Source organism: Vombatus ursinus, unplaced genomic scaffold (genome assembly GCF_900497805.2).
Source record: "Vombatus ursinus unplaced genomic scaffold, bare-nosed wombat genome assembly UNPS02014735.1, whole genome shotgun sequence".
In the NCBI taxonomy this organism is placed as follows: Eukaryota; Metazoa; Chordata; class Mammalia; order Diprotodontia; family Vombatidae; genus Vombatus; species Vombatus ursinus.
In genome coordinates, this window is record NW_020954513.1 from 2,568,938 (window position 1) to 2,589,559 (window position 20,622).

Below are 20,622 nucleotides of genomic sequence, written 5' to 3' on the forward strand. Positions count from 1 at the left end.
TTTGCAAATAACTAGGTAGATACAAGATATATACTATGTGACTGTAGGAAGTACAGAAATCTAAAGAGAAAACATTAGTGCTAGGGAGTGGAGGAGTAGAGGTGGCTGAGAATGGCCTCTTGCCCAAGGTGGCTTTGGAGCTGAGTCTGGAAAGAATTAAAGGAAGCCTGAAGGCAGAGATAAGGAGGGAAAGCATCTAGGCCCAGGCCCAGGGCATGGCCAATGGAAAGGCAAAGAGTCTGGAGGAATGTAGGGAGGAACCGGAAGTGGGCCAGCAGTCACTGGCTTTAGAGGATGAAGGAATCATCGTACTCTTCTAAGGGTCACAGCCACCAGAGTCAAGGTATGTACTTGCTATCCTATGCCCAATGACATGCCCGGGTGCTGAATTTAACTGGTCCCTCCTTGCCCCCGTAAGGTGGTTGCCTTCTGCATCTGTAGCTGGTCCCCTAATCCTGTCATTTTGGTGACCTCCAAATTCTGGGAGGTTTCCATATCTCATATTCTTATATGAGGTTGGTCTCTGTACCCCAGTTATGTGTCTAGTCTCTATACACTCTTAAAATCCCTAGTCGCTTTGCTCTTTTATGTATGTAGCCCCTCTCTAGATTTATGCCATTAATTCCCATACCCATACCCATGGTCTCTTTATCCATTTACACGGGGACTCCCAGAATCCTGTTATAGAACTGCTCCCAGTTGCATGTTATGGAATGTACCAGCATTAGCACCATATTATGTTGCTGGTCTGCATACCCTGGTATTTACCGGGCAGCCATACCCTGCAATGGATTTTGCCCTGTATCCTGACACGTATCTGTTCCTTGAGCCTTGTTTTGGGATTGGATATTTTATTTTCTATTTTTTTTAAATTTTCAGCTAAAAATATGGAACACTTCAAAAATTTGCATGTTATTCTTTGCAGAGGCCATGCTAATCTTCTCTGTATTCCAGTTTTAGTATATGTGCTGCTGACGTTAGCATATTTTCCACTGTACCTAGTCTCTCTACCCATTTACGAGCCTAATACCCGCAGCCTTTTTTTGTGATTGTCTCTATGTCATCTTTAGTTGCTGGCCCCTCTTCATGACTAGACCTTATACCAAATGAGGTGACTGGGCTATTTATCCTGTCATCTCTCCTTAACGAATTAATTTTCCAAATACAAATGCTCCTGAGTTTGGGGACCATCAGTCAGTCACTCATACCTCAGTGGGACATATTCAGGTATCAAGAGGCAAGGAAAGAAAACTTCCCTGGGGGAAGTGAGGATGCTTCAGAAACTCAGGAGGTAAGTCAGGGATTTGGAAGCATCTAGCACTTTGGGGGGCAGGGGGGAGCAGGACCTGACCTTCAGGGGTTAAAAATGACTGTGCGACCCTGGCAGCAAAGACCTTGCATGGAAGAAGGACATAGCAAGCAACATGTTATCTTATAATGTTGCCTTGGGCTCACTCTGTAGCCCTTAAAGGGCTGAGTATCATCTCTAACTCCCTTTCCTTCTCTTCCTCCTCATCCTGTACTGCCTGTTCCTGGGACTCCAGATATCAGTACTGAATCTGTTACATAATGACTTCTACTGGGTGGCCTTGGAGCCTGGCCCACACTGATAATATTGTCTTGGGGGTGGGGGGGGGAATAGGATACGACTTTGTACAAAGCCCACTAATAAGTTGAAGGGCTTGCCTGGATTATAATGGAGTCCAGAGAGCCTGATAGGATGACCTAGGGACCTCCTCCTACCACCTGAGAGCAACCAAGTTCAAAATCCAAGCTCAACTGAGGCCTTGTAATTTTGCAATATTTGTGGTCAGGACCAGACGAGTATCCAGGCAATAAATCGGTTAAGCATTGATTTCGATCAGCCTACTTTCCACAGATCCACCTAGAAAAGGGAAGCCAACCAGTGAGCATTAGAAAATAGGAGCCCCACCTGGGTATGTGGGGGAGGGAGGGAGTGGGGGAGGGAGGGAGTCGGGGAGTGGGGAAAAGCTTCAAAATTTAGGGATGCAATTTCTGGTGGTAGTGCCAGTGTTCCCTCTGGAGTCAGAGGGTCTGATGGGAAATCTCTGCTCCAGTGCTTACTAGCTACATGACCTTGGGCAAGTCACTCACCTCCCTAGTTCCCTCATCTATAGGATAAGGAGGTTGGACTAGATCAGGAGTGGGGAACCTGTGGCCTTCTAGGTCCTCAAGTGCGGCCTTTTGAATCCAAACAACTGTGAAGTTTGGATTCAGTCAACAGGCCGCACTTGAGGACCTCAAGGCCACAGGTTCCCCACCCCTGGACTAGACGTTCGGAGGTCCCTTCTAGCTCTTGATTTACGCACCCATGTGTGACCATGGGCAGGTCACTTCTCCTCCCTGGGACTCAATTTCCTCCTCTGTAAAATGAAAGAGGAACTCTGAGGTCCCTTCCAGCTCTCAATCTAGAATCCTATGAAAAAGGGGGTGAGGGGTAGAGTTAAAAAAAAAATTTTAAATTTTGAGATCTTTAAAATGCCTAGTAAGGATAAGTTCCTGGTGCCTCTGGGAGCAAATTAGAGCCTGAAGAAGATGTTCTGTTCCTTTGTTCTGCCTGAATGTGTACAGCCTGTAATTTAGTCAATCAGATAGTTTCCCCCCAACAAGTCCAGAGTGCAAACACCACAAGTGCCTGGGATTCTTTTAAGAAACATGCTAGATTCAGAAAAGCAATATACATGACCTGGGGCTTCTCCAGGGTGGCACCAGGAATTTGAGGGCCCTCATCTGGCAATAGGCAGATTCTCTGAGGACAGGGCACAGGATCCTAAGTCCAGAGCTGGAAGAGAGCAGCAGTGTTCAGGAAAGGATGATAGGATGGTAGCTTTAGAGCCTCGACAGACATCAGGAAGTTCAATCCCCTCATTTTACAGAAGAGGAAACTGAGGCACAGGAGAACTTACTGCCCAAGGTCACACAAAAGCTCCTAGGGCTACAAGGGCCCTCTGAGGCCACTAAGTTCAATCCTTCTTTTTACTGAGGAGGAAACAGAGGCCAGGGAGGTAGTGAGCTGCCCAAGGTCACCCAGAGCTGGAAGGGAGCTCAGAGGCCATCTAGGCCAAGGGCTCTTAACCTTTTGGGGGCAGGGACCCCTCAGGCAGTCTGTCTGCAAAAGTAATACAGAACTGGAGGATGTTAAGCCTCAGTTCAGGGTTAGTGAAAATAAAGAATATTCTCCATCAGGGTCTACAGACCCCTTGACATCTCTCCACAGGCCCCCTACCAGTGGACCCCAAGTTAAGAGCCCCTGCCCTAGCCCAACCTTCCCATTTGCAGAGGAAGAAGTGAGCTCAGAGAGGGGGAGACACTTGCCCAAGGTCACATCCACATTCTTAGAGCTGGAAGGGACCTCAGGGCCTGCTGAGGCCAGTCCCCCCTTTTAGTGATGAGGAAGCTGAGGACCCCCGAATTAAACCATTTGCCCAGTGATCACAAAAAGAGTCACCTCCGATGGGCTCAAAGGCAGAGCCCATCAGGAAAAGGAGAATTCCTTTATTTGACAAAGGTGATGGACTCTGGGGAGGTGGGAGGGGGTCAGGTGGGGGTGTTTTGTCCAGGAGGGGAAAAAAAAGAGCACCCGAGAGGTCAAGCAGCTTGCTCAAGGCCACACGGCAGGCAGTGGAAGAGCGGGATTAGAACCCTGGGTTCTACTGGCTCTAGAGCCAACTCTCTTACCACTAGACCATGCCGCCTCCCGAAGAAGCTGGCGCTGCCAGTGGGCTCTGTTGCTGATGCTGCTGATGATGCTGAGGCTGCTGAGGATGCTGAGGCTCTGATTTGCTGAGGATGACATCAAGCCTCCTAGACCTCGGCTGCAGGGACCTGTGCTGGCAGACTCGGCCACGGATCCTTAACTCTTGCTGCGCCAGGGATGCCTGGGACGCAGTCTGGCCAGGCCCAAGGACCCCTCCTCAGAACAAGGTTTGCAAAGAACGCAAGCAAGAGGGCAACTGCAGTTAGAGACCTCAGAGGGGAAATCGAAACAGGATGCTTTTGTTTCACAGCTGGGTTCAGGGACCTCCTGAAATCTATTCATAGTCCTTTCCCACCATCTGTGGGTCTCAGGTCAAGAACCCCATCCTTGATTTAGTCTGCCCTCCTCATTTCACAAGGGAGGAAATTGAGTCCCAGGGAGGGAAGGGCATTGCCCAAGGTCGAACAGAAGACCTTTGACCCAGAGCTGGAAGGAACTACAAAAGCCATCTAGTCCAATCCCCTGATTTTAGTGATGAGCTAGCCTAGGAAGTGCAAAAAGGATTTGCCCAATGATCACAGACATGGTAAACATAAGCTCCAGTTCCCTTGATGGAATTAGTAATTGGTTTCTTGACAGGTTATGGAATATGACAGTTTAAGGAGGTTGAGGGGTCATTTCATAGGGGAGAAAAAAAAACAATGGGGCCCGGAGAGGTGAAGTGGCTTGCCCAAGGCCACACGGCAGGTCAGTGATAGAGCAGGGATTAGAACCCCGGTTTTCCTGGTTTAGAAGCCAGCACTCTTTCCACTAAACCATACCGCCTCTCCCTGGTACGGGCACTAGAAGTGGGGTCTGTTGCTGAGGCTTCAACTGGGGGGGTGTGGCCGAGATGGGGGGGAAGAGGAAGGGAAAGAGGGAGAGACGGCGGGATGGAGGCGGGGCCAGGGGGCAGGGCAGGTGGGGGAGGGGAGGGGAGCGGAGCTGAGCGGAGCGGACTCCGCCCCCTAGGCCACCTCCCCTGTCCCCGCCTTCTGATCGTCCTCTGGCCGCTGGGTTTCTGGGCGCTTCAGTGTGCTAGAGTGAGGGCGGTACTCGTCGCAGCACCCCGGGTAGAGACCGAGCCCTCGTTCTGTCTGTCCAGACTCCGGCCCTTGGCCCGAGCCCCGCTCCGCTCCCTCCGGCTCCCCCAGTGCACTCGATGGCGATCATGGCCGCCGAGGAGGTGGCGCCCGGCGAGGTGGAGGGTGAGGCGGGCGGCCTCCTGCAAGAAATCTTCACGTCTCCGCTCAACCTGCTGCTGCTCGGCCTCTGCTTCTTCCTGCTCTACAAGATCGTGCGTGGTGAGCAGCCCCCGACCGCTGGCCCCGGGGACGGCGACGAGCCGCCCGCGCTGCCCCGCCTCAAGCGGCGAGACTTCACCCTGGCTCAGCTGCGCCGCTTCGACGGCACCCAGGACCCGCGCATCCTGATGGCCATCAACGGCAAGGTCTTCGACGTGACCAAGGGCAGGAAGTTCTACGGGCCGGGTACGGGGGCTGCGGCGGGAGGCCTGGGGGCTGGCGGACTGACGGGCGGGGGGTGGGGCGGAGGCCCACAGACTACCTGCGGGGGTGGAGGGAGGCACGCGGGCTGACCTGCGGGAGGTAGGGCGGGGGCGCGGACTACCTGCGGGGATTAGCGGGGGCGTGCGGGTTCATCTGCATGGGGGAGGGGGGGGGGATGCAGCCAGGGCGGGGGGGGGGGGGGGGGGGGGGGGGGAAGAGACGGTTGGGGGGGCTGGGGACTCGTGGACTGAACGGCTGACAGATGAGACCTGGGAGACAATAATGGATGGGGAGGGGAATCTTGCGGGCATACGGGGTGGTCATGGGGAGGCAATCATGGAGGGCTTCGGCCTGGGAAGGGTGATCATTGAGGAAGATGAAAGAACTGGATTGCCATGGAGAAATGGGGAAGCGATCATCATGGAGACATGAGGGCCATCATGGGAGACTGAGGAGGAGTAAAATGGGGGATTCGGGCAGTCAGGGGGTAATGGAGTCGGGAGGAGGGGTACACTGCAGGAATCTCCAAGAAGTGGGAGCCCAAATCCAGACATTGGAGGAAGGTTGGAAAGAATGTCTAGTCTCAGAGAAAGATTTAGGGCCCTGTGGGAGAGCAGGGCAAGAGGGTTAGAGGGGAGAACGGACAGGTTTGGTGGAACCCTTTGGGGAGAGATCCATTGATCAATCAGCAAGCATTTATGTGCCAAGCACGATACTAGATGCCTGGGGCAGGGCAGTTGTAGGTGTGTGGGGGAGAGAGAGAGGGAAAAAAGGTTAGAGGTTGGATTAGAAATATGAAATAATATGGGTGTGAGCATGAAAGTGAGATAGGAGAGGAGAAGCCAGATGGTGCAGTGGCCAGAGCCTCAGGTCTGGAGTCTGAGGAGGACCTAGGTTCAAATTTCCACCTCTGCAGCCTTCTAGCCATGTGATCCTGAGCAATTTCTCTCACCTCCCAACCTCAGTTTGCTGCTCTCTAAAACGAGACGGTAGCCAAGATGGCTTCTCAGGCCTCTTCCAGCTCCAAATCTATTGACTCCAAATGCGCTGGGGATTGGGAATTGAGAAGTATAAGATTTGGTGGTTGGGTGGGCAGCTAAAGGATTACGGTCAGGTGGGAGCAGGATTGATAATTAGAATAGAAAATTGGAAGGGGGGGGGGGGGCTACGGCACAGAGCCATGGCCCAGGGTGGGAGAATTAGGAATGATAACAATTTAGGAGAAGATGGCACTTTGAATTTTACAAAATGATTTGCATACGGTGTTGATTGCAAGAGCTTTGAAGAGAACCCCAAGAGGATGGAATTTTGTTTGTTCATTAAGGAGTGGTTGGTGGGAGGGGAGGAGAAATGAACCACAAATCCTCCCCCCAGGCGTCTTAGGTAAACCTTATAGCTTACCTGAAAATCAGGTGTTCAGAACTGCTTGAGAATCAATCCTCCGAATTCTGCTTATGTATGTTTCCTTGTAGAACGTTCCTTCTTTTTATTGTCTCCCATAGACATAGTTCATTTTTTCAACCTGATTTTTATTGATACCTTTTATTTTTAATACAGCCTGCATTTCCACATATATCCCTCCCCTCCCCAGAAAGCCAGCCCTTGTAACAAAGATTTTAAATGAAACAGAAAAAAGGAACTCGGCAAACCCAACCAACGCATCCCACCAGGGCTGAGAGCATACGTAATATTCCACACCTGTAGTCAGTGAAAGGAGGGAGGTATATTTTCTTTAGCTCCTAGCTCAGTCATTACAATTAACAGCATTCAGTCTCCTTGGTTTTTTTTTTTCATTCCATACATGTTTTTTTTCCTATTGTGTGTATTACTTTCATGGTTTTGCTTTCTTGTCTCTTAATCAGCCCATAGAAGTCTTCCCAAGCTTCATATGTACCCTTCATGTTCCTGGTTTCTTTCCCAGCAGTAATAGTCTATTACATCTATAGACCACAACTTCTTTAGCCATTCCCCATTCAATGGGCCTGTTCTTAGTTTGCAGTTTTTCAGTATCACAAAAAGAGACATTACTATTAGAAGTGTAATTTAAAATATAGGGGTGCATTTAAAATAACATTCATAAGTGCACCTAGAGGCACATCCAATAAACATAATTGATGGGGTGCCCTTGCATCATCACTGAGGCATAACAGGATAGCAAACCCAGGGAGGCAAAGCAGGTAAACTCAACCACAAATTATCCACAGTCTACAGAGTCCCTGGATGTTGCCTGGATGAGGCAATGCCAGATTCATCATGGTGGAGGGGAAATAGCTCTGGGCTGAGAGTCTGGAGGGAGACCTTGGATTCAAGGCTCTGGCTAGGCCATTGATTATGTGACCTTGGCCAAGCTGCTTTGTCCTGCCTGGTCCTCATTTCCTTGGATCAGGGTTTCTTAACCAGGGTCTACAGACCTGGGTTTTTGGGTTTTTTTTTTTAATTTTCTAATTTTGATGCTACATTTCAATTTAATTGGTTTCCAATGTATTTCACTTTATGCATTTAAAACCATGATTCTGAAAAAGGTAGGCCAGGGGTGGCCTTTTCCAAATTGCCAAAGAGGGTTCCAAGACACAAATAAGGTTAATGACCCCTGGCCTGTGATCTCAAAGTCCCTCCTTTCTTTCTGCGTTCTTCTAACAGGTGGTTCTTGTAAAAAGATCTGATTTACTGGCTAGGTAAGAATGATTTATAATGGCCACGTTACCTATTTGAGTGAAGCAAATGGAGCAGTTGGAAGCCTCAAAGGGTGCTTCAAACTTGTTTTTCCTGCAGACTGTTTTCAAGTTCCCTCTTTTTTTTTGTATTTATACTGGTCTAAAGCAATTGTTAAGGAAAAAGGAAAGCTAAAAAATAAATAAATGATGAATTTTTTTAAAAAAGTAAGAAAATACCCCTAAATGCTGAATCTAATGGCCAAGCTTGACCCAGAAAGAGAGTTGCCCAAATGCACTTTCCTTTCTTCTTTGAAGAGGTCAGGGGTGGGGGTGTGGGCACAGGTTTTTCCTGTTTTATTCTTAATTACCCCCAAATGGTAATCTCTTTGGAAATGAGGGAACATCGAAACAAAAAGAGCTCAATCATTTTTCTTAAAGAAGTTGCTAAGAACAGGTAAGTAAGATTCAGGCCTGGCACTTGGTCAAATGATCACAAATTGTGAATTCAGTGGAGTCCAACTTGATGAGGGTGTGACCATGCTAAGCTGGTTGGATCTGGAATCCTAACATTTCGACCACCTGCACTGATCCAGGAAAGTACAAACATATTCTGTTCAGGTGCTCAGCTTCCTCCACCCACCCACCCCCTTCCTCTTTGGGAGAATGAATGCCCGTTGTATCCACCTCCTCCTGGCCTTGAAATGAGCCTGATCAGAAATGTTCTCGTAGGTTCTGTTGAAAGTTAACCAGATTTTGTTTTTCTTGCTTTCTCAATCAGGGGAGAGAGAGAGAGAGAATACAGACCTGAAAAGAAAATTTAAAAAAAAAAAAAAAAAGAAAAGAAAAGAAATAAAGACAACTCCCATGTTCACCCTTGCCATGAAAGTTACCTGCTCAATTTCTGAAGGCTGGCTCTGTTGAAACAATTCCCTCATGCCCTATTTCACATGCCCTGGGATATCTTCATTTTGCAAATATGAACGCCCCCATTTATGGGACTATTCTAAGTTAATATAGTCTCATAGGCATGAAAGGCCTTCCCTGCTTCCACACACACACACACACACCTCAACCAGGATTTTTTTTAAAAAAGGAAAAAAGTTACTTTTTTTTTTCCTGGGAGTGATTAAAAGAAGAGTTAGCCCACTACCCTCCCTCCAGAAAAGAGTTAAGGGACTGGACAGATTTGGGACCATGGATAACTTCTGTAAAGTGATTTCTCCAACAGATGCCACATGTTAATGTTTAATTGAGTTTTGCAACAGGGTATATTGATAAGATACCTTTGTCTCACTTTAAAAAAATCAAGGTTTATTACAAAACTTCTAGTTATTTTAAAAGGTTTTTCCATTTCAAAACCTGAGATTTTGGGTCAATGTGGGAATTGACTGCATATTTAGTACAAAGGTTTTTTGTCTCGTTTTCCAGTTTGGAGGGGTGCACTCTATATACTCTCTATATATATACATATATAAATTACAGTTTATGACAATATTTTTAGTTTCTTTATAAAGGTTTATTCATTTCAGATTGTGATTTTTGGAAGGTGTAGGAATTTGTTTTGTTTCACTCTTTGTTCAAAGGTTTTCTTTTTCTTTTTTTTTTCCAGTTTAGAATAGGGAAAGGTTGGTGGGGGGGAAGCTAGGTAGCGCAGTGGATAGAGCACTGGCCCTGAAGTCAGGAGGACCTGAGTTGAAATCTGGCCTCAGACCAAACACTTGACTTGACACTTACTAGCTGTGTGACCCTGGGCAAGTCACTTAACCTCAATTGCCTAAAAAGAAAAAAAAAACTAAAAAAAAAATAGAATAGGGAAAGGGGGGGAATGGTAGAAGTGACATTAGGGCTGGGGGTACAGTTGCTTCCTTTCCTCCCAAAAAAAGAAGAGCATTGAAATATTTTTTAACTGCTCAGAAGGAATCACAGATAAACAGGATAGCTTTGAAAGTTACATGTTGAATTGAATATATACTTTTTGAAAGCCAGCTCGACATAACAGAACTTATCAGTTCCACGAGCAATCTTTTTTTCTATTTTACTAGAAATGCTTGTTTTATTTAGTATCCATTAAGTTCAGAATAAAAAAAATCTTCAAAGATTTTTTTTAAAGTGTATTAAAAAAACTTCTAGTTATTTCATAAAGGTTTATACACTTCAAAACCTGTGATTTTCAGCCAGTGTGGGAATTTCTTTTACATATTTGTTTTGGGTGTGTGTTTCTGCATCCTTTCCTTCATAACAAAAAATTTGATATTGTTTTGTTTTTTCAGAGCAAGCACACTGAATTATCACAAATTACTTAAAGAATAAGCTTTTTAATATGTCAATTTAGTTTACTTTTGATGTTATTTGAAAGGGTACTATATTTGGAAATCAGAAAACTTTGTTTGAGAGGAACACAGTCATTCAGTCCAACACCCTCATTTTAGATAGGTGGTAAGTGGCAGTCAGGTTTTGAATCCAGAATCAGGATAAACAAAGATTTTCAGCAAGAACTAAGACAAAAAATATAGTAACTACCCAAACACCATGAAAATCCCATTCTTCTGCTCTCCTCAACCCTCCTTAATCTCAGATTTTTTTGGCTCTGTTTCCCTTCTCTGAGATTGTAGATTGTTAGAGCAGGAAGACAACTTGGATGTAAACATCATTTACAGATGAGGAAACTGAGGCGCCGAGAGAGGCAGTGACCTATCTGCCCAAAGTGGCAGAAACAAATCTCCCCCTCTTTTCTTTGCATAGTGATGCCTCCCAAATCCCATAGTCTACCATTTATCAGCCCTGTGACCTTAGCCAAATCATTTCCCCTAATTTAGGCCCCAATTTTTAACTATGCATATTTGCTCTGGAGGATTTTGTTTTTCTTTTCTTTTTTAAAAAAGAGAGTCAGGGAAACATTTCTATACACATATGCATATATGTAGAGAAGAGGACAGAAGGAATTTTTGACAAGCAAGACAGCTTTGAAGGTTCATTCTGAAGTGGTTATATACTTGTTAAAAAGCCAATTTTATATAACGATTTGCAGTTTCACAAAAAAAGTCATAGAAATTCACATTGTATTTGACAGTTGTTAGGTTCAGAATAAAAAAATTAAAATATAAAAGAGTGCGGAAAATAAAGCATTTTGTTCTTTTTTAAAAACTGATTTTCACTGGTGGCCAGTATTATATTTGAATGCTTAGTGACCAAAGTCTTATTCCCTCCCCTTTGAGAGGTTCAGTTTGTTTAAAGAAGGGAAAAAAAAACAAAACCTGGTAACCTTTGTTTTTAAAGACTTTAAATACCACCCAAACAGACCGAATGTGCCCATCTAGCTAAGCCTCTGGCCAGTTTGCCTATTTTGATGGCCTATTGTCTGCTCCCTTACTCTTGTTTCTATTTAATCCTCCCCACCTCCCCTTTGTGGATTCTAGTCCAAAGAGTGGGCATCTTATTAAACATTAAGCACTTTAGTAAACAAAAAATCTGGAGCCCACAGTTTTGAAGCCTAATCCTAGCCTTCAGACCTTGGACAGGTCATTTCCTCTCTCTGTGGGGATTCAATATCCTCTGGCCTTTGGAAGGAAAATGACCAGTGTTGCAGTAATTCTATTGTAGTTACTAAACGATTTAGGTTTTTTTGGACACCAGAGTGTTTCCAACAACCTAATGGCCTCCCAAAGAGTTCAGGGGAACCTTGTTGTACCAATTTGACCCGGGACAAAACTGTTCTTATGATTTGAACCATGAAGACAATCCCTGGCTAACGAATACACCTTTTTTTCTGTTTTCTTTTTTAAAGAGGGACCATATGGAGTTTTTGCTGGAAGAGATGCTTCCCGGGGCCTGGCCACTTTCTGCTTGGATAAGGAAGCTTTGAAAGATGAGTACGATGACCTATCAGATCTCAATGCTACTCAGCAGGAGACCTTGAAAGACTGGGAATCGCAGTTCACCTGTAAGCTTTTTTTTTTTTTAATTGTAGTAGTATCGAATTTCCATTAGTAATGGGGATTCAAGGCAGTCCAGTCACAGTTTCCACTAATAGCTTGAAATTTAAGCATATTCTGATAGGCCCTTTAAACTGGAATAAAGTTCACGTCCTGGGGCTATTGCAGCAATAATGACTCATTTGCTGTGATTGAATCCTGATTTTTTTTCTCTAGCGTATATATGAATGTTCAGTACAATTGTACCACACACACTTAAATGTAGAGGGGGAAATATCCCCCATGTAACTCTTGGTGCTTGCTATATCACATATAGGCTCCCAGATGGAGAACTGAAATGGGTCTCAGAAGCCAGCCATTTTTCAGAGGAGGAAACTGAGGCCCAGGGAAGGGAAGGGATTTGAGTCAATCAATCAACAAGTATTCATTAAAAGAACAGGGGTGGGGAACTTTCAGGCTGCTGCAGTACTTAATGCTGCTAATACAGAGACAAAGAATGAAATGATCCGTACTCTAAATGACCTTGTATTCTAATGAGTCAAGAACATATAAAAATAGATATAATATATATTAAGTGAATAAATGCAAATATATACAGAGCAGTTACATACAAGGTAGTTTGGGGGGAGAGCACTAGCAGGGTGTTTGGGCAAGGCTACGTGCAGAAGAAAAAGCCTGAGCTGTGTCTTAAAGGAAGAAAGGGATTCTGTGAGGCTGCATGCAATGAGGAGGAAGTGCATACCAGGCAAAGACACAAAAGCAAGAGATGGAGTGTCATGTGTGAAGAACAGAGAGAAGACCAGGATTTCAGGCTGCAGGGGGGGGGATGATGTCCAGTGAGGCTGGCAAGAGAGGTTGGAATCAGATTGTCTTTGAACCTATCTCCTCTGATTTCAAATAACTGTCTTCACTGGGATGAGGAGGCATGTGATCAAATCTGGTAACATATATAAAGGGTTTTGCAAGCCTTTTAAATGCTACCTAAATGGTAGCTAATATGTACACAGGCTTGCTCTTGTAGAACTTGACATTTAAAGCAGTCAGGGTACCTTTATTAAAAGATAGCAGACCTGCAGTCTATGAATCTAATTGAACTTTACTCTAAAATAAAAATAAATTACATAAAGACAACCAGCAACATTGGGGCCTAGTGGATAGACAGCCAGCCCCGGAATGAATGTAATTGAAAAGCACTAAGGATGTGAATAGAAAAGTGAGACAGTCCCTGTTCTCAAGGATCTCACATTCTAAAGAGAGGCAGAGGGAGCAGCCACAGGGCAGATGGAAAGGCCCAGTGGTCCTTCTAGGGCAGAGACAAAGCTAATGGTAATGGATCTTCTTGAATGTCATTTCCATTTATAAAAATACATCCATCTCTGATGCTGAACCATTTGATGGTGCCAAAGACTTCAGTGGTAAGCTTTCTTTTCCAGGTCTTCAATAGCTGTGGATTCCAGTAACAACAGTGGCAGTTGACAGGATACTTCTCTACTGGGGTTGCTCCCCTGGATGATAAACCTGAATGCAGGAGGGGCCAAGCCAGAAGGGAGGGCTTATGGGAGTGTGGGGTACTGTTCTAAGGGTTCTTGGGCTTATCTGCTCTAAAGAAGGGTTAGTGGGTGGTAATGAAGGGCCCCCTTCTCCACAGTGATTGTCCCCCTCAATGGTGGCTGTGGGGGCCAGATCACCACCACTGTTCTGGAGGGCACTGTAATTCCCAAAGCTCTTGGTCTCTAAGCCTATTACACAAATGAACTCAATTTATTTAACCATTCCCTTATTGCTGAATATTTAGACTGCCCTTAGTTTTTTTGTTTTTGCAATCACAAATCATTGCTATTGAGATCTTTGAAGTGGTAGCTTTCTTCCTTCTTGATAACCCTCTCATTCCCAATAAAAGGGGTAGGATTATTTTTGCAAGCTTTACTACATACTTGCAGATTGCTTTGCAGAAAGAGTCTATGAGCTGGTCAATCCAGCAGCAAGGAATGAATGAGCGTACCATTTCTCCACAACCCCAGCAGCATTGAGTTCCGTTGCTTTTAACTATTTTTGCAAATTTGATGGGTATAAGATGGTCCTCCCAAAGTTGTTTCATTCATCTCTCTGATTTAGTGAAGTTAAGCTTTTTGTTAACAATTTGGGTTCCTTCTTTTAAAAACTGTCTATTTATATAACCTTTGCTTTTAATCCACTGGGGACCAGAAGTTTCCACCTTAAAGTTTTAACAATTCCTTAAGCAAAACCTTTGGGTTTATCCAAATGCTGGGTCCATATGGTTCTTTTGGGCAGCAGAAGACTAAGAGACTTAGAAGCAACAGGAAGTGGGCCCTGCTGCCTTCCCTATCTTCCTGGGCCATCACCAGTAGCTTGGACCTGGGGGTTGGTTTCCCAATTCTTTCTGCAGGGGTGAGAAGAGAGATGCACCTGACCAGACTGGAACTTTGTTTCCCACAGACACATTTTTACCCAGGGGAGGGAGTTTTTCTAGAACTCTTACTCCAGTCATATACATAATGCTTATGGCAAGTTCAGTAGGCCTTCATAGACGTATACCCAAGAACCCCACCACCATTATGTATTATTGTTATGGTTCCCCCGAATTGACTTTTGGATACAAGCCTTTTAGTAAAGTAGGGACCACTGGTTTGAGCCACCCAACTCAGCACAACATTTTTGTGAGTTATTTAGTATGGTGGCCTACAAAGAATTATTTTGCTAAGTTAAATCAGTGGGTTGCTGTTTTACCTTCATGATTGTGTCAAATTATTCCTCCCTCCACCCCTTCCCAAACTAAGACTATCTCCCAATATTATTGTGGACCTCCAATAATACTTCAAGCCAATGTGTCTGACCCTTTTCAGACCTCATTTCCCTGGGTCAGCATGTTGCTTCTGATTTGTTTCCTACTGTACCAGGCACCCTAGAAACCTTCACTGTGTTCCAAACATTCAGGGTAATTGTTTCACACAAAAGCATCTCTGGTTACCTGGTTAGACAGGTTGGTCATTTCTCTTTCTCACCTTTGTTCCAAAAGAGAAGCAATCTTCTTGGCCACTTACATTAATGTCGTTAATCCTTGTCTAATTCTTACATTAAATCTTTTGAAAGTACCTTGGACAAATCCATGTAATCTCTCTGGGCCTCAGTTTCCTCCTCTGTAAAATGAGGGGTTTTGACTCAATCTAGGCCTCCAAGAGCTTTTCCATTCTAGATCTGGAATCCTATGCTCCAACAAAGAATGGGACCCATTTGAGAGACTGGGAGGTAGGAATCAATTGGATTTGGCAAATAGCCAAAAAACATCTCCCAAGTTTTCAATCCTGGGTGACAAGGAAGATGGTGCCATCAATATAAATAGGGAAGAAAGGACTGCGGGTGGGGAAGTACAGATACACATTTTGAACAGGTGGGACCTCCAAATAGTATTGTCTGGTTAGTAGTTGGTGATACTGGAGTGGAATTCAAGAGAGAGTAATTAGATCCAAACATAATGGATTTTAGAGTCATCTACAAAAAGGTGGCACTTGCATCTTTGGAAGCTGGGGAGTTCCCCAAGGGCAAGTCTGTGGAGGAAGAAGGGGGCCTAATGCTATGCCTTGGGGTACAAACACATTTAGGGAATTGGAAAAAAAGAAAGATGAACCAGTGAAGTGGACCCAGTAGATGAAGCAGGATCAAAGAAGGTAGATGGTAGGAATGAGGCAAGATTGAGGATTAGCAGGGTGTGAACAAGAGCAGAAACAGTTGCTTGGGTGAGTGAAGTGAAATTTGTAGGTGAACTAATTCAAGTCCAGGCTGCCCCCTCCCACCCCTCAATGTGAATGTGGTGGAAGTAAAGCCACAATAGGGTTGATGGACTGGGAGGGATGGTGAAACTGACAATATGAGTTTAGGAAACGAAGTGGGGAAGGTAGAGGGAACAGAGGTGGAATGATAGCATTGGTGATAGTCACCAATTTGGGACCACCTGTGGGCAGACAGCTAGAATGGAGATGATCTTGAGAGTTGATGAGGCCAGGGTTTGGGGTCATTGACATGAATATATCTGCTTGATCCCAGTTCAAGAGACCTTGTTCCTACATACCACCACCCCCCTTTCCACCATCCAACATAGGTCTCCCTTATCTTGAAAAACCTTTTTTTTTTTACACCTGCCCCCTCCATTTGCCGATTTTATTTGTGTCTGTCCTTTTAGTATCTAATTTCCTCTTGACCCTGGGTGTGGACACTGCCATCCTAATGAAGCTGGTTTCAAAGATTACCAATACCCTGGTCCTCATGAACTTCTCTTGGCTGTTAATTTCCTTAATCTCAGCTCAGTATATCAAACTGCTGCTCAAATGTCCTTCCATCTTGAAACTCTCTGCCCTTGCCTTGTGTTTCTTCCTACTCCATCCTACCTTTCTAACCTCTTCTTTTAAGATTATTTATTCCCCTCCCTGTCCCACACCTTCCCCTTTCCTACATCCCTTTTGTACCTTTTCTAAGGACCAGTGTGCATTTTCTTTGTTACAGTCAAGTATCACTACGTGGGCAAGCTGCTGAAGGAAGGGGAGGAACCCACCGTGTACTCGGATGATGAAGGTCCCAAGGATGCCAGGGAGCGAAAGAATGACTAAAGGCTACGTTGATGAGATCTATTTTTGTATGTCCCAGTACCATTTGTAATATCCACTTGTCTCGCTCTAGTCAGCCGTAACTCCAGCCTTAGAAAAGCTTTGGACATGCTGTTAATTGTTTTTTAATCATATGGAATTCACTAGTTATCTTGATCACTATAGCTCCCCGTCTTAGACAATGCATGATGAACTAGAGAACCCCAAAGTAGAGCACTTACTGAAAATGGTAATCCTGTTGTATAGTTGTTGTTGTTATTATTGTTGTTGTTGTTGTTGAAATTCGTAGCATAGTATAGACTGAAGTAAAGAGCTTCTTATTGCCAGGTGAGAATTTGCTCTTGAGGAGAGGTTGATACCAAAGCAATTAGAAGGATCCTGTGTGAAACAACTCTCATATACCTACCAGTAAGAGCCCCTTTCAGGCATGATTTTGAGGACAACAAATATTCAATTTTCCAATTAGACAGACTGCACGATTTCGGTTTTCTCTACCTCCAAAGCCAATCTGCAGTGTTACAAAGGCTTTAATATTGCTCAGAGGTGGCCGTCTAGGACCAAAACGAAGCTTCAAAGCTTGGCTCCCCTTTCACTTTGTCCCTCAGAGTGAAAGAGAATCCATGTGAAATGTTGTTAATTAACTCTTAGTGGGGAGCAGGGATTACTACTTAAGCTTCCTGTTCCTCTCCCTTTATTGGACCATTTTAAAGAATTCTTAAGAACAGATCTTAACATTCACGTGACTAGCAGAAGAGAATGGGACAAGTCCCTTCATTAGTAACAAGTTCATTTTGAAACAGCTTGTTAGTGGCTTTCCAGACTCTCGAAGGCAAACAGCTAACAAAGTTCCCACTCATGAATACCCAACAAGATGACAGTAATGGTTTCCTAAGCCCCATTGCCACAGCCAATGTTCTCAGTCGACTTCTTTCTCAGCCTGGGGAAAAAAAAGAGTACTCCAAATAGAAAGGCGAAACCTGAACTGCCTCCTCTTTTGAACAGAGCAAGAAAAATTGCTTTCTCTGTGGTTTAAGAAAAAAACTTATTATTTTTAAGATTGGTCCCTCATTATTGGTCACACCATTTACATATTGGTCACTCATTACATAATTAGGCATGGTCACTCAGAAAACTCATTTTCAGATTTTGACTATTCATTCTGTCTCCAAAGCACTCACTTCACTAGTCTCAGGAAGAAAAATCATTGAGCCCAATCCCTGAATCCACAGAGGTTAAGAAAATTGATGAGGAGAATGCAAGGGAGGGGCGGATAGGGAGCTTTAAAACAAAATCCAGATTATGTTTTCTTTCATGTAGCGGTAAAGAAAAGCTTTAGTTTGGAGCTCCACTGAATGTTGAACTGAAGGCAATTAGAGGGATAGTACACAGACCCTGAGCACCTAAAAATCCCATGAGTCTTTGAAAATAAATGGTTTCTGTTTTCACATAATAAGAGTATGTGCCCAGCACGTGGTAGCTGTGTAACCCTGGATTAGTCACTCACCCTCTCAATGCCTCAGGCAACTCTAGGGCTACAAATTATAGAGAAGGTGCAGATCTGCATTGATGAAGGGGGTTTCCTTATCCAGGAAGTTCTCTGCACCAAAGAAATCACAGATCCCGTTTTTTGATGTTTTTACTCAATGAGTCCTTTTCTAAACACAATACCACAATTCTAAAAGCAGAAAGTAAGCCCAAGTATCCCAGCATATGCTCCTGGAGTCTCCCCTACCCCTCTCCACAGAATGCTGGATAGTTTGTAGAGTTAAGAGTTTCACAATATCTGCCCAGGGTGGTGAATTGTCCTAAAATGCTGTCATCTTCTAGGGACTGGTGTGCATCTCATCAGAACCATGCTAGTGCCTCGGTGTCCAATGGAGACCTCCCTCCGTGCATTAACCTTTTTCTCTTTAGTTTATTACCTATATTCATAAACTACTATCCCTCTTAGGTGTCAGAAACATAAGGATTGGATTGTCATAGCAACTGTCATTTTAGAAACCATTCTGTCTGACCAGCAACTTAACACTTTCTTATAGTATCTGCAGAGTGAATGAATTTGATGTTTATGGGGAAAAATCATACCATTTCTTTCACAGTGCCTTTTGGTCAAGGGTACCCTTAGACTGGATATTGGGAGTTTGCTTCATGCTGTCATACTGAGTCCCAGAAACGTAAAATTATCTTACCCAAGGTCTCCCCAGTGAGTGAGGCAGAGCTGGGACTCCAGCCCCCCCCCCCCCCCCCAGTCTTTCCCCAACCACCTGTTCTTTCCTCTGCAGGTAGTAGAGACATGCCTTTCTATTCATTACCCGTGAGTAAGAGCACATACTACTAACCATGATTTTAAAATATACTCTTTCTAAGGTAGTCATAGTTCTTTTATCACAGAAAAAGTACAGCCACTGGGGAAAAAAAAATGAGAAAAATGCCTAGAACCAGGTGTGAGGAAAAAAGAAAGCACTGGGAAGGAGAGGCCTTTTGGTGAACACAACACCTTACTGACAGGCAAGCCAGCCTGCCATGGTGGAGGGAATTTGCTCTTGGGGAGTTCCCGATACCCATGAACTCACAGGTCTGGACCAAAAGCAAACCACACACACCTGAGGACAGTTTTGGGAAGGGGCACTTGTCAAAGCATTGCATGAGCAGCTTCAAACGATTGATTAACCAAGTTGGGTTTTTCTTAAAGCCATTTTATTTTGTCAACAATTTGTAATGGTTTTACCTCAAATCAGAAGAAGAATGAAGTGCTTTTGTCATCTAATTAATAAAATGGTTTGATGTGGTACTACAGCTCTTCACCTGGCTTTTGGTGCCTTTTTTTTTCTTTAAATTTAAAGCTAACGGTGCGCCGGATACCTTTAGCAGTCTGTCCGGGGAAGCCTATGGGCCCTTTCCCAAATAACACTTGTAAATAATCAGAGATGCTCAATTTCAGTTAGAGGTTAGAAAATGAAGACAAGACATTTCCTCCCCAAGTTCAAAGACCCCATGAAATCATCTGTGGTTAAGAATCCCTAATCTGGTTCAACCCCCCTCATTTTACAGAAGAGGAAACTGAGGCACAGGAGAACTTACTGCCCAAGGTCACACAAAAGCTCCTAGGGCTACAAGGGCCCTCTGAGGCCACTAAGTTCAATCCTTCTTTTTACTGAGGAGGAAACAGAGGCCAGGGAGGTAGTGAGCTGCCCAAGGTCACCCAGAGCTGGAAGGGAGCTCAGAGGCCATCTAGGCCAAGGGCTCTTAACCTTTTGGGGGCAGGGACCCCTCAGGCAGTCTGTCTGCAAAAGTAATACAGAACTGGAGGATGTTAAGCCTCAGTTCAGGGTTAGTGAAAATAAAGAATATTCTCCATCAGGGTCTACAGACCCCTTGACATCTCTCCACAGGCCCCCTACCAGTGGACCCCAAGTTAAGAGCCCCTGCCCTAGCCCAACCTTCCCATTTGCAGAGGAAGAAGTGAGCTCAGAGAGGGGGAGACACTTGCCCAAGGTCACATCCACATTCTTAGAGCTGGAAGGGACCTCAGGGCCTGCTGAGGCCAGTCCCCCCTTTTAGTGATGAGGAAGCTGAGGACCCCCGAATTAAACCATTTGCCCAGTGATCACAAAAAGAGTCACCTCCGATGGGCTCAAAGGCAGAGCCCATCAGGAAAAGGAGAATTCCTTTATTTGACAAAGGTGATGGACTCTGGGGAGGTGGGAGGGGGTCAGGTGGGGGTGTTTTGTCCAGGAGGGGAAAAAAAAGAGCACCCGAGAGGTCAAGCAGCTTGCTCAAGGCCACACGGCAGGCAGTGGAAGAGCGGGATTAGAACCCTGGGTTCTACTGGCTCTAGAGCCAACTCTCTTACCACTAGACCATGCCGCCTCCCGAAGAAGCTGGCGCTGCCAGTGGGCTCTGTTGCTGATGCTGCTGATGATGCTGAGGCTGCTGAGGATGCTGAGGCTCTGATTTGCTGAGGATGACATCAAGCCTTCTAGACCTCAGCTGCAGGGACCTGTGCTGGCAGACTCGGCCACGGATCCTTAACTCTTGCTGCGCCAGGGATGCCTGGGACGCAGTCTGGCCAGGCCCAAGGACCCCTCCTCAGAACAAGGTTTGCAAAGAACGCAAGCAAGAGGGCAACTGCAGTTAGAGACCTCAGAGCGG

At 45.0% G+C, this 20,622-nt stretch overlaps 1 protein-coding gene and 1 non-coding gene across 2 annotated transcripts; one reads left to right on the forward strand and one right to left on the reverse strand.

The window, feature by feature from the left end:
* Positions 1-881: 881 nt before the first annotated feature.
* On the reverse strand, positions 882-984 carry LOC114042731. The gene has a single exon (XR_003569013.1). It is a non-coding gene; the product is annotated as a U6 spliceosomal RNA (small nuclear RNA).
* A 3,766-nt stretch (positions 985-4,750) lies between these two features.
* On the forward strand, positions 4,751-19,274 carry PGRMC1 (progesterone receptor membrane component 1). Its single transcript, XM_027861405.1, has 3 exons — positions 4,751-5,247; positions 11,704-11,859; positions 16,370-19,274. The coding sequence occupies exons 1-3, from the start codon at positions 4,920-4,922 to the stop codon at positions 16,471-16,473; spliced, it is 588 nt and encodes a 195-aa protein (XP_027717206.1). The 5' UTR covers positions 4,751-4,919; the 3' UTR covers positions 16,474-19,274.
* Positions 19,275-20,622: the final 1,348 nt, after the last annotated feature.